The sequence below is a fragment of the Tigriopus californicus genome, chromosome 10, assembly GCF_007210705.1.
Source record: "Tigriopus californicus strain San Diego chromosome 10, Tcal_SD_v2.1, whole genome shotgun sequence".
Lineage (NCBI taxonomy): Eukaryota > Metazoa > Arthropoda > Copepoda > Harpacticoida > Harpacticidae > Tigriopus > Tigriopus californicus.
Window position 1 is genome coordinate 11,465,110 of NC_081449.1, and position 26,056 is coordinate 11,491,165.

At 41.8% G+C, this 26,056-nt stretch overlaps 4 protein-coding genes and 1 long non-coding RNA gene across 7 annotated transcripts in view; 3 read left to right on the forward strand and 2 right to left on the reverse strand.

Annotated features, from left to right (window-relative positions):
- Positions 1-5,390: 5,390 nt before the first annotated feature.
- LOC131888420 (uncharacterized) lies at positions 5,391-11,353 on the reverse strand. Of its 2 annotated transcripts, none has more exons than XR_009374101.1 (2): positions 11,213-11,353; positions 5,391-5,652 (listed from the first exon to the last, which is right to left on the reverse strand). It is a non-coding gene; the product is annotated as an uncharacterized LOC131888420 (long non-coding RNA). The 2 variants fall into 2 exon arrangements; XR_009374102.1 differs by lacking the exon at positions 11,213-11,353 and adding an exon at positions 9,673-9,818.
- On the forward strand, positions 7,731-10,261 carry LOC131888419 (cornifelin homolog A-like). The gene is made up of 4 exons (XM_059237267.1): positions 7,731-7,920; positions 8,519-8,609; positions 8,697-8,851; positions 9,818-10,261. Exons 2-4 carry the CDS (start codon positions 8,555-8,557, stop codon positions 9,914-9,916), a joined length of 309 nt encoding a protein of 102 aa, XP_059093250.1. The 5' UTR covers positions 7,731-7,920; positions 8,519-8,554; the 3' UTR covers positions 9,917-10,261.
- On the forward strand, positions 10,649-11,784 carry LOC131888418 (placenta-specific gene 8 protein-like). Its single transcript, XM_059237266.1, has 3 exons — positions 10,649-10,828; positions 11,279-11,433; positions 11,510-11,784. The coding sequence occupies exons 1-3, from the start codon at positions 10,765-10,767 to the stop codon at positions 11,603-11,605; spliced, it is 315 nt and encodes a 104-aa protein (XP_059093249.1). The 5' UTR covers positions 10,649-10,764; the 3' UTR covers positions 11,606-11,784.
- Positions 11,785-11,939: 155 nt separating this feature from the next.
- LOC131888417 (uncharacterized) lies at positions 11,940-13,895 on the reverse strand. The gene is made up of 3 exons (XM_059237265.1): positions 12,676-13,895; positions 12,410-12,606; positions 11,940-12,332 (listed from the first exon to the last, which is right to left on the reverse strand). Exons 1-3 carry the CDS (start codon positions 13,358-13,360, stop codon positions 11,940-11,942), a joined length of 1,275 nt encoding a protein of 424 aa, XP_059093248.1. The 5' UTR covers positions 13,361-13,895.
- Positions 13,896-17,208: 3,313 nt separating this feature from the next.
- The window catches only part of LOC131888412 (protein crumbs-like), a 30,143-nt gene continuing 21,295 nt past the window's right edge, over positions 17,209-26,056 (forward strand). The window contains exons 1-3 of one of the 2 annotated variants that reach the window (XR_009374099.1): positions 17,209-17,810; positions 18,977-19,585; positions 25,287-25,732. Coding sequence is in view for 1 of the 2 variants with exons in the window: in XM_059237261.1 (XP_059093244.1) it covers positions 17,780-17,810; positions 18,977-19,585; positions 25,287-25,732 (1,086 nt within the window). In the remaining variant the exon portion in view is untranslated. The remainder of the gene's footprint in view (positions 17,811-18,976; positions 19,586-25,286; positions 25,733-26,056) is intronic. The other variant, XM_059237261.1, reaches the window with a different exon arrangement.

Here is a 26,056-nt window from a genome sequence, read left to right on the forward strand (position 1 = left end):
ATAAAGCACATTATCATTTTCCAATTCTCGGGAAAGATAAAACCATCATGGAAGAAAATGTATGGATCAATTTCAAGGATTCAACTATGCTTAATTGATATGTGAAATGAATTTTTTTAACTTGCATTTTTTAAGTGACATAAGCAACTTATTTTTGAAAACTAATTGATTCGTTAGTTGTGACTTTTCTGACATATTAGGTTGCTAGAGGCCCAATAAACATATAAAAAATCAACATGTTTCAACATCAAGGACAGAGGAGCGCACAAATATTCCTTTATTTACAAATCATATACTTTTCAAATCAGGAATCTAACTTTTTATCCAAATTTAGTCGATCCCATTTGCATACTGGCCACCACTACATACCCATAATTATTCCCCTAAAAGCATGGAGAGCATCGGGCATGTTTGAGTATTGTTTTGTTTTCTGTGGCTAAACCTTTTGCCATGACAATGGTCCTTGTTCAACACTTAAGTTAAAATCGAACACCTTTTTAGTGAGACTCCAGCTTTAGATTAGACCAAAGTGCTGGATTACATGCAATCGAGCGCTTGTTCCGTCAGATCAAGGTACTCCTTCAATAAGCATGGGGAACGAGATGAGTTTCGAGGTTGCGAGTATTAATGTGCTCCATTTGCGATAGGTTGGAGATTTTTTGTTATTGCTTGTAAAGTTTGGGTAGTTTTTTAAGTGTTAAAATAGATGGCAGTGATTCGAGTTGTTTATTGATGCAAGACTAAAATTCCCTCGGAGCTTCGCCCTTCTGGTGGTATGCTAGTCCATAATAATTGATGCATTCTTGAGCGTAAAGAAGTGAATTCTCAGGTCGAGGCGATTCATCGAAAGGCGTCCACTGGAAACATAGTTTGATCAAGAATTGTCAAAAAATAGATTTGTCCTAATTTCATATAAAGGAAAAGACCAATGTGGATTATTTCATAATTTGACTATTTCAATTTCATGGCAATTGTAACGAAATTACAGTTCCTTTTTTCAAAAAATGCACTGTAATCCCATTTCAACTCAAAATGTTGTTAATTTAACGACCTCAGAAACTCCAAAAACTACTCGTAGTTAGTTCCTTTTTCTAACTTGAAAAGTGGTACTTTACTTTTTCGTCTGTCTTGTTGTAATTGAGGGGCAATTTCAAGCAGTTTCGGCAATTTTCAAGGAAAACATCAAAATGACGAACAATCTGAGTGGGAATCTTGGTTTATTTGCAATCATTTACAGCTTACATCTCCTTAACTGAACTTGGTTGGCTTAGAAGACTTCCTTCAGTACGTTTCATTCAAATTTTTCAAATTTCCACATTTCCGTAAATAACGGCACAGGTTAATCGCAAAATTTAAGAAAAAGGGATGATTTTGAAGGTTTACTTGATTCCATTATATTCTCTGGCCGTTTGGGCAGTCTTGGTATCGGTTCAAGTGTTGGCTCAAACTAGTTCCAGCCGCGTAAGACTGCCCGCCCATTTTTGGCAGTAATAATGTACAAGGTGTAAAGAAATTAAGGGCCACATAGGATCTTTCTGACAAGGTTTCTTCTCGCTCACGGATTATTTTTTGGATTTAAACCCAGGCTTTCATTAAGTGGAACTGTTGGAAACATAATGCAATATCAAAAATGATCTAATTTGAGCCTAAAGAGGATTGGCAACCCTCCCATCGTTGGCCACCCGAAACAATGTTCGTAAATTTAACTGAGTGCAATCTTGGGGTCAGAACCAACGCTAAGAGCTTGCTGAAGGCCGGCTGAAGGCCGGCTAAAGGCTATGGGATGTGCGTGAGCCGTTTGGTGTCCATGCTCGAACCATGGCAAACTTCATACAAGAACTGCAAAACCATTTACAGTCCGGACCAAGGGCAGAAATCTGGGATCACAAGAGTCAGTTTTCGGCTGGCCAAATATTAGATGGTCACCATCCCCTTTAGACTAAAATTGGATCTTTCATGGTATGTTGATAGGTTTTGTAATGGTGCCTTCAAATGAAACTATACGAGTCAATATGATCTAGCAATTATTTGAGGGGTGGGGAAGGATTTTCAGAAGGCCCGAAAGGACGCCCTTAATTTCTTGTAATTGTAAACACCCTGTAATCGAATCAACGACAACTTCAAAATCATCCTTCCTTTCTAATATGGTTTTCCAATTAATGACTTTTTGTGTTTGTTATCGTTGCATAAAATCAGCAGTCAGTAAAACTTAACGACAAAATGGACCTCCCTCGATTCTACTTTAAAGCACAAGTCCTTTCGGTTGTTTGCGAGGTTTTGTTCTTTTGATAGATATTTGCTTCATTGATTGCAATTCACTTAATTGCAGTTGACATACTTTGGTAAAAGGACGAAATGCTCGTTCAATTTGCCCGGTATGATGAAGTATGACCATGATGAACGGTATGATGAAGTTTGACCATGATGAAGAAATAGTTCTGAAATTTTGATCTTCTACATTTTACGCAATGAAGCTGAATTTCACGCATGTTAATGTGTTTAGATCAGGTACTCTTAGGACTAAGTGACAATGTAAAAATTGAAATGGCTGCGAATTACATTTTCTTTCCTAAAAACAATAATGTAATAGATGTAAACCATGTGGACTCTGACGTTTACTTAAATCATTTCTCATTGGTACAACTTCTTTATCAGTTATTGTCCCAAGTTCCATTGAGGAAATTTCAAAACATAGACCTGAGCTTTGGAGATTTATGCAAGTGTCTGCATAGATGATTTCTGTATTGCTGATCCATGCGACAAAGCAAAAGTGTATTTGTTTATTGTCATCAAAGTGAAAAGCAAAGCATAGCTTATCGGGAACAAATTAATCAATAATCAAATAATCAACGAAAATAACAAGGACATTCTCGTTCCTTCTCTCATACATTTTTGTACTTGCATGCATGTTGCAAAAGTAGTGGCCCAACTCGGGTTTTACGATGCCCGCGCTTTTATATATTCGTTTGAAACAATAAATCAAAATGTTATTGTTGGCACACAGGCAAGAGATCGTCCATACTTATTAACACAAACTGCTTTCAAAATAAATGATTTTTCAGACCAGCTTTCTTGAAAGACACTTAGTTAAACAAAAACCGTGTTTGAGGGAATTGACCAATAGGACAGAGCTCCTCCTTATTAATCTTTGGATGCCCTAAACGATTGCCAATAAAGTTGAACAAGCTTTTTGGTCATTGGTGTGGAGCATAGCCAAGCCCCAGAAATTTCCATCTCTCTAAATTCAAAAGGCATTCAATCAGTCATTGACGGGACACCAAAGTGTAGTAACGTTCCTCCCTTTTATCATCATGGGTATGGCAATATTCACAATATTGCTTAATTATGTCATGCCCAATTTCAACATAATGTCACTATTGTCAAATCCGATTCCCCGTGAAGACGAGTGGTCTCGTAACGGATCCACATCTAATAGTTCGCAAACCTCAAGATCCATCCCTCAAAATTCAACTTTGTCAGATGAGCAACGCCTCCTTCAAACATACTTGCCTTCATCCAGTATACCACACGGATCCTTGTATCCGTGCCAGTTTGAAGATCGTCTTCAGTTACATTACCGAACGCATTCCTCGATGCATTATGGTTATCCTCAGTTTGTTCCCATGATGGTCCCTGACTCGTGGAAAGGCTTATGCTCAACATCGCTGCGTTCTCGATACACAGAACATCAAAGGAATTGTTTGAAAGAAGTGTATGCAGTGAAAGAATATGTCAACACAGACGAAATGATCGAATTGTCCTGCAAAACTGGTCTGTCCCGTCATCAAGTGAAAACGTGGTTCCAAAACCGACGCTTGAAGGATTGCAAAGTGTCCAAAGCCAATAATATCACTCCAGAATCTTCACAGGAACCTACTCGCAGACTTCCTGTTGATGAATAACCTTACACTCTTTTGTTATGCTTGACAAATTACTACCTCCTGGTTCAGGACTGTAGAGGACCAGTCGTGGCTAAAAGGTCTGAACTGTGTTCTTAAGCCAAACAAAAAAAAAGTCGAAAATTGTGTTACTTCGATGTATAATTATTTGTAAAATAAGTGAATTCAATCCTTCGGATGTGAATAAATCCCCGTGAGATGCAAAAAAAAATATATAAAAATGAATAGGTATTAAAGATCTCCATTTTTTCAACTTTGAGCTTTTTTGATAAACACCTTGCAAGGGTTGGTCTTAAATCCATCCACGTTTGCAATAAAATCTGTTATACTCGATATGTAAAGAGATTGAAATATCTCACGGTCTTGCGAACAGATTTAATGATTGCGGTTTTTATGGTTACATATTCAAGCTATTGTTCATCAAATCAGTGAACTTCGGGTTGCCAATTTTTTTAAACACTCCACGCTGTTTTGTTCTAGCCTTAACACATTTTGGTTGATCTTGTGACCACTGGCACTTTTTCCAATAAATGTTACAGTTCATCAAGTCTTGAGATGTTGACCCGTACACATTGATTTTTATTGACATTAATCCTGGAGGTGGTCTTTGATTGATATTTGTTCAGATCAGTTGAATTTATTACATTGATCATGTTCTGTCAGCTTCCCTAGGAAAAAAATGGTTGTTCTCGTAGCCCTCACGTGCACCAGAGTTGATCCAAAAGGACAAATCATCAAATCATACATGGGCATTTTTGCTGCTAGGTTCAGAGATTAAAGTCTTGTCGGTCAGTGATCCTGGCCAAAACATTATCCATACTATATTCAGATTGACGGGGTCACGTCCAGCATCTGGTTATCTCTCCGTTTATTCGTGTGGATTTAGGGCCCTTGAGTAAGGCCTGGATGAGACTCTAATGGACCACTATGGTACTTTTTCAAACGTAAGACATGGGAAAATAATATTTTAACTCCAAAGGCAGTGCTTGAAATATTACTGGATCGTTTTGCGCATAATTCATTGCAAAAAGGCTTTAAAATTGTTTAAGTGACCATTTACTAGATATACATAAATGAATTTTCTGTCATGAATTATTGGAAGATCCCAATTTTACTCTGATCCGATTTAAACGATGTAAACGACCAGCTTGAGGTATCACCCATTTTACCATTTTACAGACAAAATACTTTTTGTTTTGTAAGGCACATACAGAGACACTGTGCAAGTTTTGCATTTATCCAAGCAAGTTAGCAGAAACTACAAACCCCATCCTTATATTCGTTTGTTTTACCGCTTTTTTGGTCGATCGTCATCAAGCCAAACTAAATCAAGTTGCTCTTTATGTTCAGGTAAAAACCAATTCCCAGATGCAGAGCTTCTTGAAAACTTTCTTTCTTCTTGCCTCAATGTTTGATCGCGGTTCGATTGAGGCCCAGCATTTCAAGTAACGGTTTCGTAAAAGTGAAGTGTCAAGTAAATGGGACATCTCGTTGAGTTCACAAGAAACTATTCCATAGATATTCGGAGGATAGCTCCACACTATGTAAAACATTCTAGAACGATTGCCTGAACAAAGGTGTTATGATTCATTGTCGTTGGTAAAGACTAAAACATCATGGAAACGGGCCGTCGTCGGCCCCAAAGAATCCCTTCCAAGATGAAGGGGCCCTCGACCAGAAGGCAAAGCACCACTGTCGGCTAGAGAGGCTGGCATTGAGTCGGGAAGTCCACTATTTCGAAGGGTGGCTGAACCTAGAAGGTACAAATGTTGAGCAATGTACAACAGTGTTGCCAAACCGATTTTCTTTGAAAGCCATGTATGGAACGGAATTTCTATTTCTTGAACAGGACTTGAACGAACCCAGGATTTAGGGTCAATTCTAGTGACCGTAGAGGCCTAATGTGCGTTTTGAGAGCACCTTCAAGCCCTCGAGAATCCAGGCTAGTTCGAACAATAAAGCCCACTTCTCTTCTTTTTCTGGCTCCTTCATTGTTTGATGTGCTTCCGTCTAAATTTAATAAGGAATACGATACATTCAAGGACTAGCTCGGTCTGCCAACTCAAATTCGTTGGTAGACCAAATATCATATAAAGATTGAAAGGTAATAAATAGACGAATTATGCCCTTTCATTTCAATAGTACTGGGGATTTCATTCCCTGTAGCGGTTAGAAAAGCCCGTGAAAAAAACAAAAAAAGGACGATTTCAAAATGTCGTCTGATCGAATAAATGTTTTTGAGGGGTACCTGCATCCCTCTGAGATTCGTGTGAGCAATTGGTATCGACTCTCTCGATCAAAGAATAAAGTGTTGAACCCAGAATTTAATTTAGAATAATGGAGCTCTAAAGAGAGAAATGGCAGTCAAAATGAATCTCATTTACTCTGCCATAACTCTGGTTGGAATTCGAATTCGAAGAGATTTCTGTTTTCTGGACAAAAGTTGGGAAACATGGAGAGCTGCTCGAATAATTATTTATTTGATACACTGATTACGTAGAATCAAAGGGAAACGAATAATCTCATCTCCATTGTTGATGATTAGCTTCAATATATTCAAAACTTAAACCAAATTGACCTCAAATTATAATTCATGGAGGAGATAAATTCCTTTTTCTTGTCATTCTTTATTTTCCAAGAGCTGGTGTGTGTTTCAAATTGGTAACTCGCAATGCAAATGAGAAAGAGCCGAAATAGATGCATGCTTTTACAAGCCAAATTTTAAGAATCTTTGGCATTATAGCAAGATAGAAAGTAACACAAATTAAATGCACATCCTGCCACATCTGTTGTTTATTGACGCCCTAAATGCCATGCGCCACTTCACCCGTTATTGACTTACTTTCCCCATGGACAAAAATAGAGAAACCTTTGAATGTCATTATTGCCAAATAGCTCCAAGCTTTAATGCATTTTCTTGTTTAACTATACCAAAGAAATGTAATTTCAAACACCAATTGCATCTAAATCAAAAAATAAAAGTCTGCCTTTACTAGAGTGTCACATGCACACTTTTGAGTTGATCTTAATTTTGTCTCGATTTTTGTGAGGGAATTACTCAACACATGCATTTATATTTTTATGAAAGTACGGCATTCATGACTTCATTGAACATTAAACAATGTGAAAATTCCTAGAGCTTGTAAGTACCGTAAATTACAAGATGCAGGAGGCATACGGTTCTTAGAGTATTTCAAAAGGAAAGGAAGTGCAATTTTTTTAAAGAACTTGAAAACAAGCTTGGTATTGAACTGGGATAAAATTGAATTGACAAAAAACTCAAAGTTGACACTTGTGCTAAGAAAGCTAAGTTTTACGTTATTTAAGACCCTCTTTGAAATAACACATTTTTTTAAATCAAACAATAGGCAATGGTGTTTCATATCAAATTTTCTTGTGTTGTGATTCATGATTTTCTTCTGTAATCAAAACAATTGTGCATGCGTGCGACAGTACTTTGTAAGTAATGCTTTGAATTGGCAATATTAGTTTTCAAGATGGGTATATTTTCAATCAGATTCTATTGAATCTTAGTCATTTTGAGGTTTCAATCATGAGCTACAGAACGCACTATTTGATATTTTCTTTCTTTCAATGCACCCTGTCCCATACACACTTTTCGTTCATCAATGCAAAGCAATGCAAATGCCCATTAGCAATACAATGTAAAAATGCAAAGCAAAATTTCAGGGAAGGAAAGAACTCAATTCTCCCCACAGATGGATAACCGGGACAACAGCTCAAAATTCCACTTGGCAGAAAGGGTATGAAATTGGCAGCACCGAAAGAGGCTTTCATGAGCGAGTAACATGTCGGTACTCCTCTAAGCGCAACTCGGCTCGATTCGAGGACGAGAGTGGTGGAAGCGATGGAAGCTTAACCGATACTCCCGATACTCCCGATACTCCTCGTTCCCTGGCTCATTGCAATTTCCTAGGCGCGCCTGCTAGTAAACTGAAATTCAGGTTCAGCGTCTCAAACAAACCTTGGAACACTCCCTTTCCCATTGTTGCATTTTACGGTAAGACTTTAGCTCGTCTCTCAAATAATGCCAAGACATCCTGACATTAATATAATAAGCCCAAGGTCAGAATGGGTTGTATTGTTAGTAGCCCCTCTTGCCGAAGGTGTTCTTTGAACAAGGGTATTCATTCCATTGAGAACAAAGTGTGATTGCTTTTTTTTGCCACCAATCAGTTTTGCGGTAGGTTAAGTGTAATTGAAAGAGGTTAAGTTGAAACATGTTAGGCGAAGTTTTGAAAAATAGCACCGCCAACTTATCGGCGGAGAATAACGTCAACCAACAAGTGTTTTGAGAACAAAGGATGTTCTAATCAATAACATGTTTGAGTAAAATTCCCCAGATTGAAACATCCGTGATAGACACGAAGCTCTGATTTTTTGACTCAGGTTTCAAGCTAAGCTGTGCCATTGGATATCCCCTTTCATATTCCATTTGAGTTGTACTCGTCAAACCCCATGGAGTCTGTCTGGACGGTCTGTTTACGTACAACTTGTTCAGTGCTCGGCCAAATGCTTTCTCGTGTACTTTTGAACCTCGCCCTTGGCACTCCTACTTTCTGACACTCATATCAACTCGTCGTGTATTCATATTCCAGTTCAATCCTCAACCCCAAATACATTAATCCGTAACCATGGCTGCTGAATGGAAGCAAGGCACATTTGGATGTTTAGACGACTGCGAGATTTGTAAGTACTATTGAGGTGGCATCAATTACGCCTGTATACGTAATTGGTATGGTAAGAAAAGAGTAAATGCCCTTTCTTTTCTTTCAGGCCTTTGTGGCAGCTTCTGCACCTGTTGCCTGATCTGCCGAAACGCCAATGATTTGGGCAAAAGTGGACTGATTTGTGGGGTGTTGTCGTGCTTTTTCCCTTGTATTCCACTCTTTTGCCTTCGAGGAGAAGCCAGGGAGAGATACGGAATCGATGTGAGTGTTGTACATGCTTTGATCCAACCTAGTTGTCACTTGGGTGCAAAATTTGATGGTGCCCGTCATGCAAATGTTGACTTCGGAGACCACATTGTTTGCTAGTACCAACCCTATGGATTTAGAAGGAAATGGGGACTGGCTTATCATGATCAGAGCAGTTTCTTCGCATGCAAATCCTGTTTTGAGTTTAGGGATTGACTAACAAAAGGATGTGTTAGTCATCAAGTTTCTATTTGCTCATATTCATGACAAGATTAATCTCTTCAGATCAGACTGTGATGCACACCTTTCTTTGTACTTTAACGCCCTTCAGTGAGGACATCATGCACTAAGTTTTTATCTGCAAAAATTTGCTCGGGAAAAATAGTCGATTTGCATTTTCCTTCTTGCTTGTCTTGCGCGTCTACTCACCCGTTTATACTTTTCCCATCAAACTTGAAATATTGGTGATTGTGGAATATTCTTTTTTCTTGGTAAATGTTTGAGTTGCTAAACGAAAATAAATCGGCAGGTAGGGAAAGATAAGCAAGAAGGAAAGGATTTCCAGTTGAAAAGCACACCCAATTCACGAATTAAGATAAATTGGCATTGAATCAATATATATATCTTGTTTGCCCTCAGCAACCAAACAATAACATGTCACATCATTAGTTTGCTTGCAACTAAAATACACTTTTAATCGAAACTGCAGTAACGAAGGACACGGAAAAGCAAAACCAACGACAACAACGTTTGAGGTCGTGTCGAAATTATTGACTTTTATAACTGAATAGAAAGCTTCATTCTTACTATGAAAGATAACTTGCAATTTTTGTCACCTTCCTCCGATCAAGCTGATCATGAATTGCTTCGGTTTCCGCCAATTAGACAATGGCCTGTCTCCCGCAAAAAGATCGACATTTAACTCCAAGCCAAAATCGCCCAAGGCTCCTCAGACTAACATCCTCTTGTTTACACTTTCAGGGAAGCGTGGCGGGTGATGCAGTGTGTTCATTCTGTTGTCCAGCCTGTGTGAACTGTCAGACAGGCGCAGAAATCAAGACCAGAGGGGACCATAACTAGACAAGCAAGGTTGATGTGGACGACTTGAATTAAGTGGAGATCGTTCCTGGTTGGTCCTGAATCAACCACACCAAACTGACCAACCAATGAAAGCTCTCACTCAATGTACATCGACACACCAATGCTTTTGAATATTGATGTCTTGATGCCACTTCAATCTGCCATGATCATGAACTGATTTCTATTTTCAATTCTGCCTACGCATTGTATGTGCACCTCTATCATTTATCGCAACTATTCGAACAATTTCAAGCGTATTTTCCCGTCCTCCCAATATTATCTATTATTGTTGCTATGTGGCGAGCATATATGAAAATCGAATCAATAAAGGCCTTATCGCTAATATATCTCGTATCTCTTCATCGCGATTGGTTTTAGAAGATTGGGATGCTCAGTCAAACCTGTCATCAAAACCAAAACTTGCTTCCTCGTTCAATATCATGGCCATGATCTCCACAACAAAACTTCTTCAACGGACCTTCATGTGTTGTACAAGTCACCACAACCCAGTTTTTTAAAACAAGGGATCGAGAAAAGATTTCATTCATGCAGCTCAGTACGATATTACTTAGATTCACCCCTTCGCTTTAAAAAGATGGGCTCTGGTCCCTTTTCCGAGACCCAACGGGACAAAAAGAAGGGAAATTGGCTCGATCTTTAGACTGTCGTTGCAACAGTTGTCTAGGAGGTCTCCATAACAATGAACTTTCTCATGTTCTGGATTCGACCAGGAGTCTGACCCACTCGGCGACAGTTCCCACTCTCCGAGTTCACTTTTGTCGAGCCAGACATAGGAGCTTTGATTCATATTTGGTGTTCATATTTGCCCTTTTTGGTTGTTGTCAATCATGGACGTGGTACAAAATGAATGGCAACAGGGAGAGTTGCAATGTTTTAAAGATCCAATGACGAGTAAGTTTTGAAAGTTTGCCCTATTATTCATCCTACATTTCTTGATCAAGCTTTTGGTTTAGTGAACACATGCTCTTTTACAATTTCCTAACCTTCATTGGTAGTGTAAATTTTGGGATAGGAAAGCCTTCTAAGGTACTCTGTAGTGGTTAGCAATTGTCGCTGAACAACAACCTTACGTTTGAAAAAAGGGACGAAGAGCCCATGGGAAGGCCCAATGAAGTTCAATAGTGGAGATTGTTCTGTTCCATTTGTATGTTTTCAAATTAATGACATGTGCATGTCACTGGTAGGGAAAGTTTTCCCGAAAGGACTAGAAAGACTTTTGGGCAATGCATATTATATATCGCCCAAATTGGAAGTGCAACTTTAAATTGAACTTACATACTCCATGTGGTTTAGATAACTAAGCAACGCGATTTTTGATATGGAACGATGTTTACTTTTCAGTGCTTTTTGGATGGTTCTGCTCCTTGTGCTTGGTGTGCAAGAATGCCAAGGATTTGGGAGAAAGTGTTCCAATGTATTGTTGCCTCAGTTGCTTCTGCCCCGTCGTTGGCATCTGCCTTCTTAGGCAGAAAACAAGGGAGAGATATGGCATTGAAGTAAGAAGCGTGTGTTTCCTACATTGTGTCATAGCACAGGAATGTATCATAACAACCAAGTTTTTTCATATTGCAGGGCGATACCACGAAGGACGTTCTCTGCTCGTGCTGTTGTTCGGCTTGTGTGAATTGTCAAACCGCCTCGGAGATCAAAGCCAGGGAAGGACTTTGAGGGAAATTTCAAATACCTTCATATTAGTAGGGGATATTGATTGTGATATTCTACCTAAGATCTTCAAACACTCTCTCTAGATGCTCAATTCTTCTTGTTTTCATGTTTATTTGAACTCTTTGATCCAGTTACGGCATTTAACTCGCGAGTCAATAGAAAGTTATTTTTCGCTCAGAAAATCAATTCGTTCCCATGATAATGACACGGTTGACACAAAAAGAAATGTTTGACTAGAGCTCAGTCAGAGATTCTGCACATGAGAGCAAGCACGCATATGAAAACGAATTTGCTCGAGAAGAAGCAGCAACGGGTTCACAAAAATATGTTTCTATTCTTATCGCGCCTGAGGGGTTTCCCGCATTTCCGCTAATTCGGCCTTCCGCTTCTTCTTCATGACGAAAATGACAGCGATGGCCCCAATCACCACCAAGATTAGAATGATGGCACTCACAACAATGGCAATGATGATTCCTGTAGATGACGCACCCTGTACATCCACATTGGCCTCTGGATCATTGGGCAATTTCCCCACATAACATTGGCCTTGATTTCCGGCCACGTCAGCCAGTTTCAGAGCGAAGGTTTCCATGCAACAACTGGCACTAAAGAAGTATTCCACAGGAAGCTTGGTGCCCAAAATGTAATTTTGATGTGAAAAATATGCATCTTGGGACACACCAACAATCAGGGGACGTTCATCGATGGACTTGAGTCCCGATTGGGAATCCTAGAAGGTTCCAAAGAAATGCGTAGAATGAAGTAATAAAATACCCTCTTCATCATAGAAAGGTTTCTATGCAATACCTCGATTTGAAACCGGGAGGTCCAACGGACTTGTCGACAAGCTTCTGGCTGAGCTGGATTTGATAATTGATCTTGGCATTGGCCAGCCCGATCATTGGACAACACTCGGCATTCTGGAGCATCGGAATCAGTGCTCTTGATGTTGGATCCTCCAACGGTAAAATAGATTCGTCTGGTGATCGACAGAGGAGCCCCCCCTGAAATGCAAAGATTGTCTCGTCAATGAAGGCTCTCCTATATGTCGACATCTATTTCAAAGCATTTACCTGCGTTCGAGGCCTGGGCCACAAAGGAAATAGTTTTCCTTGTGCCAGCCGCTGCGTGAGGTGGAACCACTAGGTTCATAAAACATGTATAGTTACCATTCGAGCTCAAAGAAGCCCGTGAACTACTCAAGCTCATTAGGAACTGTTCCACGGGAAAATTAACTTGATCTGGATCAGTTGCTTGGCTCTCCTCGGCCGAGAAAAAGATGGTCGAAGCTGGTCCATAATTTGTGACAACGAACTCCACGTTCACAGACTCGCCAGGGCTACCAAACAGATTGGTGGTATTTCCGATGCGAATCCGAAGTGGAACATTCGACGTAACGGGAGCAAGATCGTTTGGCACCAATGCAGGACTCCGATTTCCACTCAAAATCCTAGAATCTGATTCTGAGCCTTGGAACTCGTTTGGTTTCACGAGTTGAGCTGATCGGTCTTCAGCGGTGACGTCATTTCTGGCTGGACGGACGTAGGGTAAAGCTTGGTCTTCACGAGCGTTCACGGGTACTTCCAAAGTCTTGTCGTCTCGGAACACAATTTGTTGAAGGGTTTGCACTTGACGGGGTTTGGCACCAATGTGGAAGATGTAATCGATGCTCTCCATTTCTTCTTGTCCATCAGGTTTGGCTAGCCCTACAATGCTTTGGAACAAGGTGCAAAATGCCAATTTCCACAGCCAAGTCATGATGCATGAGTTGTTTCAAATATCACTCGCCGAATTGGAATGGATTGATCTTCAAGATAGTGAAGACTGGAGGGTGGTATCAAACACCTTTCGAGGCTCTTTATCGGAGTTCAGACAACGAACGGGCTTTTAATGCTGTTGACACGCGTTCGGTCACTTTTATCGTTTCCTGGTATTCAGATTGTTTTTTGATAAGGTCCCCAAACACTTTGCTCAAGAACGGCTTCTTCTTGCTGTGGGTGATTTTCGAAGTACACTCTCACTCCAGCCCCAATTCTTGTTCTTGAAGTTTGGGCAAAAATCTTCATTATTCCTTGGCGTCATTTCCGTTTTGAGTCACGTCAAGGAGGCAGCAGGACTTTTCGTGCATAGTATTTTTCACTAAGATATTTTTATGGCTACTAACATCCAACACATGGTGAGCTTTGCACGGTTGCACTCCTCTACGACGAGTAGTATGTCAAGGATGTTATTTCCGACGTATGAGGGTATTCCCAATCGCTGCCACACATATTTCAGTCTGCATTACTAGAGGCAAATTCGTGTCAACCCAGTTGTCACAAATGCCGACAATAAGGTAAGGCTCAGGCACAGCCTATTTCATATATTAGTTGAGAGATCCTTCAATGTTGATGGGAAATGAAAAGAGAAAGAGAGAGAGAGAGAGACCTTGTGGAAATCCCGGAGAATCCCTCTGAGTCATGAAGTGACAAATGACAATTCCCTACTGGTTCAAACCTGAAATATTTGGAGTTCCATAACAAGAGCCTTTTGTGCCTCTTTTTTAGTTGCTTGAAGCTATTTCTATAAACCATACATGAAAGCAATGCTAATCAACATTAAAGGCTGCAAATATGGCTTGAAAGTGGCGGGTGAACTCTGACGCACCACCAGGACATTTGTAAATCGAATGGAAATGTTGGAATGGAAAGAGGGTTGTCCACTTTCACGAAACTGTACAAGGTGATTCATTGCCTGAGCCTTTGATTTCCCCAAGCACATTTCTGAGAAAGCTTACCTCTCGACCAAGGTTAACAAAGGCTATTGTACTGTTGTATTGCAGAAGGGCCATTGTTCCAAAAAATGGAACATGGCCTAAATTTGCTCTTGATTCTGATCCAACAAAGACTTGTCTTTCCTAAGACTTCTAATATAATTGAAGGCCCTTATCTCTGACTTGATCAATGATTTATGTAATACAAACCATTAATTCAAGACCGTTGCGGCAGAGTCACACGACGAGAGGGTTCAAGTACGTTTCGAGAATGCTTTACAGTCCATGAAAATCAAGGTTTAAATCCATGTTAGTTTGAACAATGAAGCCTTGATGTACTCCTTCTGGATTCTCATTGTCATTTGCTGCAATTCATTTCAAGCTAAGACGGGGGATTGATTTTCTCCTGCGGTCCCCGAAACCAGTTCTCACACCATCCGTTATCATTCATTTATGCATGTACGCGTACATACTATTCTTTACATTGGTACGTGCTTCCGTTATTCGATCCCTAGGTCTGATCCCGGGTTGTGATTCTCCGTCTGAGCGAGGGTATGTCTAAGGTCAAAGATCTTTCCAAGAGAAAGGTCGAGGAGATATATTTAAACCCGGGAAGGGAGCTGTCTCTATCCACGAAGTCGTAATCACCACTACTTAAGACTGATCTAAAAAAGTTGGTAGAGCTGATCTGAATATTAAATGTGATAGCCCAATATGCCAGCTTTTATTCTAATCTATTGGTCGTCCAAATATAACATCCATGCAAATGCAAGGTACATGATAATGTATTTTTAAGTGTCAAGGTTTACCATCGGAAGGCTCATAAGATCAGGCACAAAATTTCGACAATACCTTTATAGGGCAGAACTTATATTCATTTTTGAAAATTTATTGAGGAGTAAGCGTGCTATGGTCTGGCATAAGTGATGTTTTCGTACCATTTATCCATTTCTTTCTTCAATTTAGATGTTTTGGCTTCGAGCATTGCAAACTGGGAGGGAATCATTTTACAAAAATTGGATCAAATGGTTTTCTCTTTTGCAGACTCTAAGAGGAAAACGCAACATCTAGTAGAGCCCTTTGAGGTGGATGGTGAAGTCAGGGGCAATGTAAATGTTATGACTTACATGGTTGGAGATCAGTTTTCTAGTGTGTTTTCAACTCCACTGAGTTTAGAAGCAACAGCTCATCGCTCTAATGACCAGGCTAGTCAAATTGAGCAATTAGATGATGTTGCACTCATAGATCAATATGCTTTAGAGGCCATCAGAGACTTGAGGCTTTCGAGCTCTCATGGCTCTGATGGTGTGACATCTCAGTTTCTGATGAGATGCTCACAGGTTCTTGGTCCTGTTTTCTCGAACTTCATGGGGGGCATCTTGGATCAGGGCAGGTTTCCCTCTCCTCTGAAGGTAGCTCATGTTGTTCCAATTTTCAAAGGGGGAGACAAATCGCTCCCCAGTGCCTATAGTCCGATTTCTCTAACTTTGAATATTGCGAAGGTGTTTGAGAAAACCTTGAAGGTCAAGCTTTGAGTGTGCCTTGAAGTCCATGAAGTCAGCATGGATTGCGAGGACGGACACAAGTTAGATGATGTTGTATATCTTGAAGTGTCAAGACATATGATAAAGTAGATCATGGCGTATTTTTGAATATACTTCTTGGCTTTAGTTTCTGGTAGGAATGGACAAGATTCCACTAGCCTGGCCAAGGACCTAAATAGAAGCTACTCTCGGGTCGCTCAGAGTAATATGGCCTTGAATGGTATAAATTTACGCTCAATAACCTTTAGGTTAATGCCTTTGAAGACTCCACTTGTAGATAATAGAGGTAAAGATATTGAGTAGGGTTCGTCTATAAAAGAATTGGGCGTAGTCCTTCAAAATAATGGAAAGTTCAAAGAGCAAATCTAGTTGAAGGACAAAAATTGACATGGCACGAATCAAATGACATGAATGAAACAAATCAAAATATATGACATGGATTTCACTGTATAGATAGATATTGATGAAGACCTTTTTTATCCTTCGGATAAATCAAACATTAGTATCGATTTTCCGATGGAACATTTTTCCAAAAACAATGAAGCCTTGTTTTTGCCTGTCACGAGGGCGAGTGTGGTTAATAATTGCTCTAAAAACATGACAAAGAAGCATTCTCAAGGCAAAGTTGTATAATTTGAACACTATTAAGGGCACCTACATGGTGCCTAACATATTCCTGATTCGCTGGGAAAGCTGCCGTCTAAGCAATTTGACAATACTGAACACTTCTGCCTAACAAGCCTTCCTTCTCTTTGATTTTCTCAGACTAAAAAAACGCTTCTCTAAATAAACCACAATATTAAGTCATTTTGATACTACTAGTTCAGAAGGCCCCCAAAATCATCTGCTAGATGGCTTCCTTCGAGGCCTTCTTCAGAGAACTGAACGTGGTGGCGCTCTCTGTCGTTATCCATCTTATTAAGAACTCCCTGATCAAGAGGAAAACAGACCCAAAACCGAGGGGCCCTTCCACCCGCCCGTTCTCCCTTGTCCAACCACTCAACAGGTAAGACCAATCCTCGTGCCCACCCTCGACAAGCCTGTCCCAGCGAGTAACTCGAGTGATCGCATCTCCATCCAGGTGCCCCTCTTTCTCTTGCTCTGTCGGGCAGTGAGCACCAAGCTGCCAAGCAGAAGCACCTTCTCCAATGGGCCGTCCGTTCTGAAGCCACAGGTGTGCTACCTGCCGACCCCTCTTTCTTGGTGGGTGCCTCACCTGAGCCACCGCCTCACTTCCCAACTAACTACTCACTCTCCATGATCCCTCACCTATGTTGATCTGGTACTGGCAAGGGAGCTTAACCAATGATTCAAGCCACTAGGGCAGCTTAGGAGACTGGATCTGACTGGACTTGCTCAGTTCGCTTAATCACGCTCGAACATCTCTGAACTGGCAGTTGTGGGGCACCTTTACCGGTCTCTCGTCTCGTCTTTTTTTTTTGAGGATCTTTTTGTATCAACGCTGATCCTCAGTTCAACTAACTGAATGGTTGAGGCAGGAGTGCAGAGTGGTAGCTGCCGGACCATAATATCTATATTTACACAATCGCAATCCTCCAACTTGGGAGAGTGAGACTCCCGCAAAGGCCAGCATCATCCATCTATTCATGGTTCCATCCATCGTTCCATTCAAAGGAGATGTGCAGTGTTGACCGTTTTGGAGTGCTTGGTTGAGTTCGACCCATTCTCTATCCCGCTCACTCACGTGTCTGTGACCTGTCTATACATAGCATACTACATAGTGGTGGTTGTGGTAGTACTTACTGGTGATCTCTGTCAAGCAGGGCGTTTGAGAGAGCAACTGCCATCCTCTCATGTTTGGGTGGCTTGGATTCCTGGAGTTACATTTCTAATCAGCCCCCATCCTCACGCATCTTCATCATGATGGGATTGGGGCGACTCCGTTGGTCGGGTGAGTACTTGATGCTTGATTCTTGATGCTTGATTCTTGTACGCGGTTGGTGATCATCATGTATCCTGATGAACTTGGAAATGCACATATTATGTTCGTTGACTTTGACAAGGTAGAGGACTCCCACCTGACAATCTTCGGAGATTATCACTCCTTCCGATGTATTGTGGTAACGAATAAGCACCACGGACGGACTCCGATTACTCGGTTACATTTCACGAGTTTGGCAGGAAATGATATCTCATTTAGCCGGCCAAGAGGATGTGAAGGGGACCTTTAGGCGGAAAATCTCGTCCATTTGTCACATTTAACCGTAGCTCTGATCAATCCGTCAAACCTACGGGCCCAACCAATGTCATTGTTCGAGGAAGCCAAGGCACCAACCAGGCATTCTGATACTTGACGTCTCATGCTCCAGAAATTGTCATATCGATCGTTCGTCGTTCGTGGTCCTGTCCGATGTGTCTCTGTCCGAGAACGAATGATAGATATTCCATGCAAGCTTCAGGTGGAAAGTTAACACTGACTCTGATATTCATGGGAGAAGTAATAGGACGACATATAAAGTCCGCTCTTTCGTTTTCCATGGGAAAGTGAATTGTTATTTGCAGTTCCATTGGTCGTATGTACAGTAGTATACTGTATATGTACATCGAGCGTCTTAGTCTCTCGTTTTTGCCTTCCCTCAGTGATACAGTATTTACTTGCATATGTCAAAGTCAGAGCCGCTGATATATGTCGGTGCGTATTGACTTGGAGCACTTTTACGTTGGTTAATCTTTGCTCTCATGTTTACACACATTCAAGACGGATCAACCTTGCAGGGCTTCTTTCTTTTCTCGATTCTGGGATGGCCCTTGGAAAAGTACAAAGCATTTCGATTACATGTTGAAACTACGATCGATAAATCAACTACTACAGTATTACTAACATTGCCTGGCTTCTGAGGGACGACTTCGTTTTCAGGGCTCCAATGATAAGGACCTGTCTTCAGTGATGGCTTGATCTCAGATCTTCTCATGATCCTCGAGCAATTACTCCCACATCTATCAGTAAATTGAGATTGGAGTGGCCTCTTGAATCTCGGAGTTGACCATCCATCAGTGATCAACTAAGTGTACATGCTCAAATCTAATTAAAGATGACAATATTCCTGTCTTTTGCAGATGTCTTCCTCATCCTCGGAGTGCTCACGAGCTCCACATGGAGTCAACAAAACAATTTGGCGTCCCCAACCACCTACAGCAGTCAAGGCTTCTTCCTCTACGGATCCTCCTACGCGGTCACCTCTCACACCTTGGAGTTGAAGGCCCGGACAAAAGTGGGGTTCTCCTTTCGGACTTGCACCCCGGGTGAACTTCTCAGACAAACTGGGAACACCCTCGATCAACTGCAAGTGAGGTTAGACGAGTCGGGTCGTGTGAATCTGATCCTGTCTAAAGGGGATCAAACCGTGAGCAAATTGGCGGGCAGGGACCTCATCGACGGCCGTTGGCACTCGGTCCTCATCGAGATCGGAAGCAATCTGGATCAGATCTCGCTGAGTGTGGGCTCGCCCAATGAACAAGATGCTCGGGTATCCGCCACGAGCCCGGAATTGGGTAACATGCTCACCACCATCAATCTGAATGCCAGTACACCTCAATTGCGGGTGGGTGCGGGCATGGTTGCGTGCATCCGAGAGGGACCAAATGTGCGGTTCACAGATCCTTCCCTGAGTATCAACAGCTTCGGTGTGGATTGGGACCGTTGTTTATTGCCCTTCACTTGCCAAGGTAAGAAAAGTGTGATCCGATCAAATTCGGACAGGCATATTGAGGAACTAGTATACAGAACTTGAAGGAACCTCATCTTGGTTTTGATTTGGAACCAACCAGAACTGTTTGATGGTTTCAAATCGTTCACTGGACTTTAGACGGTGCTACTTGTTTTTGGAAGGGCTTGAGCAATCAGAATCGCAACCACGAACTACCTACCTACCAATTTACGACTCCTTTACCTTTAGTTACCTGTCCATCAAGCTTGCGTTGAACTTGCTAAGTTGAAATTCTTCAAACACCATGCAACTCCATTTGATTTGCACGAGAGGGAAAAAGGAGGTTCGTTGGAAAGGATACAGATTTGACAGCAGGACAATAGGAAAGGGTAATTTGTTCCCCAAAGGTGGCATGTTTTCGAGACTTGAATCGGCCTAATATTCTGTGTAGCCCTTTGCATTAGACATAAACATGGTTACTGACTTCAGAAATCTTGGTAAATTTATTATTGCTCTCGTTCTGTCATGCTTGACTTGAAAAGAGTTATTTCTGCACTACATATAGTCACTAAGTCAAGTCCAATTTCTTCGAAGCAGTGTGCTCGGACCAATGAACAAGGCAGTGGCTTCGGAACGTTGACTTCTCTCAATCTCTCACTCGATATCTGTATGTACTGCATACATACTATAACGTTCTTGTGTGCATGCGTTTGCGACGGGGCCTCCAGGCATTATTTTGCTCAAGTAAGCAAGTGTGTCTTGTTGTGGATGTTGTCGTTGAAGCCATGGGTCTGTCATGCAATCATGACGGTGGTAATGCAATGTCTCTGCTAATGGCATTCCATTGTCGCACTGACGATTGTTATTGGCCACAATCAGTTGCCTGGCAAGTGGTTCGTTACCTGTTGCTGGTTTTGGTTCGTCGTCGTCAACGACATGCGTACCACTCGACTCGTTGTTATTGGTTACGTAAGGTACTGCAAACGTCTAATACAGAAATCCTCTCAGTATTGGGAGCGTGGTAGAGAGCTGATAGAGCATACAAAGCATACAGAGCATACAGAGCATACAGAGCATACACACGAGGACAATGCATTTTGAACTCAAGATCCCAAGCATTCCGGTACGGGAAAGTAAGAAGGAGAAGAACATCATTCTAGCTCAATGTTCATCGTGTTCGATTGCTTGGTGTCAACTTTCCCAAATCCTTATAAGGAGATTACTTTTTGGCCCCTATCTGTCCATCCAATAGGTGGCTACCTACATGTGCGAGAGTACACCATTCCTCCAGAAACATCTCTCATGCCTTCATGAGCAGGAATTCGATGATTGACAGAGTGTCTAGAATCTTGTCAAAAATACACACATGCCCCAACGAGCAGAAGAGACCCCTGCCTAGACAAACGAGCACCTTGGGGCCAATCATTGTCATTATTATTAGTAGTAGCGATGGTGCTATCACTATGACTTCCCCATTTTCGCCCGATAATCTGTCGTTAAGATTAGGTCTCGGCTTCCAACAGGGTTCATTATCAATTTCTATTACGAGGAAAAGCAAAGTTTGGCAATCAACCATGATGACAAAAGACCAAGAGTCAAGGATCAATCGTAATAACAACTACCCTTATTTGCCTTGATATTGGATGTTCTGGAATGATTTGTGCACTCCGGTGACCTCATAACATAAAAATAAGTCATCCTACGGGCTTGGAAGCCTTGACATCTATATCCTATCCCGCTATATAATGGCCTCAATGTATTTTTTTTTTTGGTTCCGAATTCCATCAGCATGTGGAAAATCCTGGAATGAATCTAAAATAGGGCAGTTAAAAAACGACTTCCCCTCAGTTGATTGACATGTGTTAGCTGTTATACGTTTAGAGTAAAGTAAACCTCTATCTCTCATCAGCCGCGCAAACAAACGTAAACCACATATGGACAGTTCGACGTTAAACCTCGTTTAAAAGGATGCATGGAAAAATCCCCTTTTGTGTTGATTGAAATCTTTTTTGGGAGCTTTGCACTCTAAAGGTCGAGTCATGGATTCTACAGATACGTTGCTATCTTTTGTGAGTGACAACTTGCAGTGATATTTGAGTCATATGTCGTATTACAAAACTTTTCAACACTTGAGGTATGGAATTTTGCAAGCGAAGAAGAACTTTTAAAAGCCAGACACAAAGTCACGAGCATGAAAAAATCATTCGAAACCATTACCTATGGTTCGTACCTATTTTTTCCCCACTTTTTTACAAGTCATGCCCATTTCTTTAAGGGGCTGAATCATGATGACCATGAAGATGCGACATATCCACTTGCGAGCGATTTCCCGCACACAAGTGCTCAAAAGAGCTCTGTTGCCAAATATCTCGCCCTTCAAAAGCAAATCAGGATTACGTCCGTCTCATTTTTATTAATGTTAACCTCTGGCAATTTGTTGGACCTGAAATGACCAAGTCTCTAGCTAGTTCACATCACCCCGAAGAGAGAGTAAAGATGTTTACGTTTTTCCCAAGAGGGTTTGATGACCGTTTTGATTCGCTGGTTCTCGTTGCTTCTCCCCACGAGTGCGTGTTGACTTCGTTACCTGACTACTTACTAGTTGCTAACATTTGATGAGCCTTTTTGTGGGAAGAGTTTGCTCCTCAGGAGGAGCTTTTGTTGTAGATCCTATTGTTGTTGTTGTTATTGTTGTTTTTGTGTGATCATCACTTGATTCGCAAGAAGTCTTGGGCCAAGCCCTCGGTCGAGTTATGTTTGATCCACAAATGAACCGCCCAACTCAGCATGCTGGTTGTACATATGCGGCAACCTCATTGTTCTACCATTAAATATAGTGCTCTAGATTGATGGTGGAGACTGAAAGAATGCATAGATCACCACACATGATCAAGATTTTTCTCAACCACGGATGATTGAACATCACATTGGAGGCAATCTCGCTGCCAACAGGCCGCTCGTCGGAGTGGTGTACTGTACGTAGTAACCTGTCTGCTCTGCTCCGGCTAAGAGCAGCACCTCCAATACGAAGCGAGGTAAGGCCTAGACAGTGGATTTTACGAGAGGATGAGTCGAATTTGGTAACTGTGGCTCTGGTCCAAACCTGTCTTGAGTCGATTCGTAATGAAGTCAGGAGGCCAAAGAAGATTAATTCCTCTCTCTCAGATTTTCCTGCCCGGTCTCATCATGACTTTGTTGTGGGGGTCTCCTCCCCCCTTCAACGACGTCATCGGTCCGTACCGATCATTGGGCTTGTTGATGGGCCGTGGGTTCTGAGAACAATGTCAAAAGTCAAACCAATTTCGCAGTCAGACCAGCTTTGGCTTGTTTTTGATTCGCCCTGTGATATCGTAGGTACAAGCAAGTTTCCCCTTTGCCTCTTTGACTTCTTCTTCCCACCTTGATCACTGAGAGCTCATTGTTCGGAAAGTACTCGCCTAGGAGAGTACCCTCACATCCAGATGGAGTATGTAATCATCTCACTCCAGGAAATTCCACTTGATTTTCTCAACAAGGCAACAACTACGACTTGGATGGATAGGCTGGGTACACCACAGGTCTTTTTCTCCTCCTTTTCCACCTTGCTGGCTTCAAACGGGCTTCAGGGCAGTGTCGTTGCGGATTTTTGAAACCCACAACCCAAATAGCGCCAAGACAATAAACGCGCCCTGGATCCTGAGGAGTGAGTACGCTCTTCTTGAAGCGAGACGGGTGGTTGGGTTGTAATATATGTTACGTTAGCTGGCATTTTGTACCTGAACAAGAAGGCGATTCTGAAGTCCATGGACCAACTACCAGAATAGGGTGATGGCTTCTTCCTTTGCTCAGCATCTCTGACTCTATTGAAAGAGCCAGGAGAGCCACTGATGTTTGTCGTGAAAACAAAGTTCTGGCACTGTTGGACGGGAGACACGAATCGAACAGAGTTTCCCCGGAATCGCCTCGATTAGGTGACAAAATGGATCTGGAGGAAATGACACTTTAATGTTACGAGCACCATCCATTGCTCAATATTTTTGAAGGATGATGAGAGGTAGCGAATAGAGGGGAATGAGAGTTCTGGGACAATCTAACTTTCAATATAGATTGCGAGATTTAGTGCTTCTCGTTCGTTGGCTATTTGTTTTGCATTAACGGGATTGGATTGGTAAATGCTTGAAAGCCAACCCATTTAGGTGTCAGTTTTTATTTTAGCTTGGTGCAATTTAAGAGTTTTTTTTTTGAAACATTCCCAGGTTCAGATTAATTACTTTTATTTTGCATTGTTTTAAAATTTGCGTGACCAACATGACTGAGCTGACCTCTGCATTGTGGTCAAGTACAGATTGCCAAACCGACGCCTCGAGATGAGAAGTCCTGGATGTCTTTGAAGATGAACTCCTCAAAAGATTCGCTTCAATTGGTGTTGAGCTTGTTATCTCGAGATATTTTGGGGGGTCGATTGAATCCGGATGACTTGTTTGCTTGTTTGTCACTTTTGGGGTCACCGTCTTTGGTGGTGTTGCTACGATCATATTTTGGGTTTGAGGCAGCGTCGGACGACGCAATCGCCGAGACCTCAACGATAATAAAGTAAGATTGTCCCTTATTAGCTCTCATTCCCGTCTAGTGAGTGTAAGTGGATGGTTCAAATTGTGTAGCCGTCTTTCCCAAACGAAGCAGATGTGTCAAAATGTGATGTCTAAATTGACTGTGTTATCTTAGCCTTGAAATACAAGTAGGATGCGAAACAAGTCTGTGGCAATCGCTTGCATGCAACATGAAGTAAATCAGACCAGACTAGGCTTGACCACGTCTGTATTTGTGCAAAGATTGGAGTAATCACCCCTCTATATATCACTCAAATAGCTCTTGATTTTGATTCGTTTATGTGCAAGGAGAGAAGAAGGCCATTTACAACTTGGAAGACGAAAGGATTGCATTAGCCGTGATACTCGTAGGTCGTCGTGGTTTTCGCAGGGACGAGAAGCGATGAAATCTCTTGGCATCCTGGATGGTTGTTAAGATTTGAGAGTGACGGAAGAAATTGAAGTTCTCTCGTTTCATTAATCTTTTTGAACACAGAAGGAAGACAATTCCATGAATCTCCCATCCTCTTCCAACTTCTTCTTCTTCATCATCTTCCCTGGTTCAAGATTGCTACTGTGTTCATGCTGCCTTTTGGTGTAGTTCAAAGGATGATGGCAATTGCTACCAGTTCTTCATCCATTCTCTCCTTAGTCCTCATCTCTCGAAATGACATGGCCATGTTTTCCACTCTCGCCAAAAGAAGGAGTGAAACTTTCGATCGTCATCATTGTGCTCGGTAGCAATGGTCAATTGAGGAACGTTTACCGACGATAGAATTATTGAGTCAAAGTTTAATCGAAACATGGTTTGCCTCTAGTTGAACATCCATAGGAACTACACATGTAGCCTAGAAGCTTTGAGAAACGAGAAACCATGGCGAATTGGTCTTCCTGCTGAGAGAAACAGCCTGTCGTTCACCCACAATCATCACCGTTTCACGTACGCCACATTCATGGTGTGCGACGTACGCACGTATGTACGTGCACTGTTCATGAACAGGTATATCCGATTGGCACAGAAAAAGGCCAAAATGTCTCGGCGTCATGATACCATGTCTCGTATGGTCTGTACTGCATATATGAAAAAAAGCAAGGACGATTTTCATTACCGCTTATGCTGATGTTTTTTTTCATTTCGCTTATTCTTTCCAGGCTACGATTGGTCACACCTGACCCTGGATTCCCCTTCCACCTCTTCAGTGTGCCCGCCCAATCATTGCCAGAATGGCGGCCTTTGCTTGCCAGCCATTTCCGCCACTCAACCCACGTGTTTGTGCCCATCGTTCTTCACTGGACCCACGTGCAACGAATCCATGGATCCGGCCGTCATAACGAGTTGTGACGACAAGCCATGTCAAAACGGCGGCCTTTGTACGGAAGATTCCTTGACTGGAGGATTTCAGTGCAATTGCTCGGGCACTGGCCATTCCGGATCGTATTGTCACGTCCAGATCAACCCTTGTGCGACATTGAGCCCTTGTCAGAATGAAGCTTCGTGTTATGACTTGCCCACGGGCGGGTTTTTATGTGATTGTGCCGCTGGATTTGCGGGTCCCACATGCGACAATAGAATCCCTCCTGCGTCATCACGGTCCCTGGTAAGACTATTGCTCTCAAGGCCTCAAATGTCTTCTCAATTTCATTATCATCTAAATACTTCCTCATCCTGGCAAATCGAAGGGGGTCTGAATATTGAGTTGCCAGCAAATTGCGTCCTTCCTCGCTTTTACCTAAACCATTTTTTTTCGAACTTCCCTCACCTCGAATTGGCAAAAAAAAACAAAAAACAATTTAACACCGCCAAGTCGGGTTTTGAAATCATTTCGTGGCCGTTCAAGTCACCTTGAGACACGATAGCTATGGTTCTCAAACTCTTGTTCAGTCCCGCCAAAATGGGATCTCTGAAAGCTAAAGCCACACAC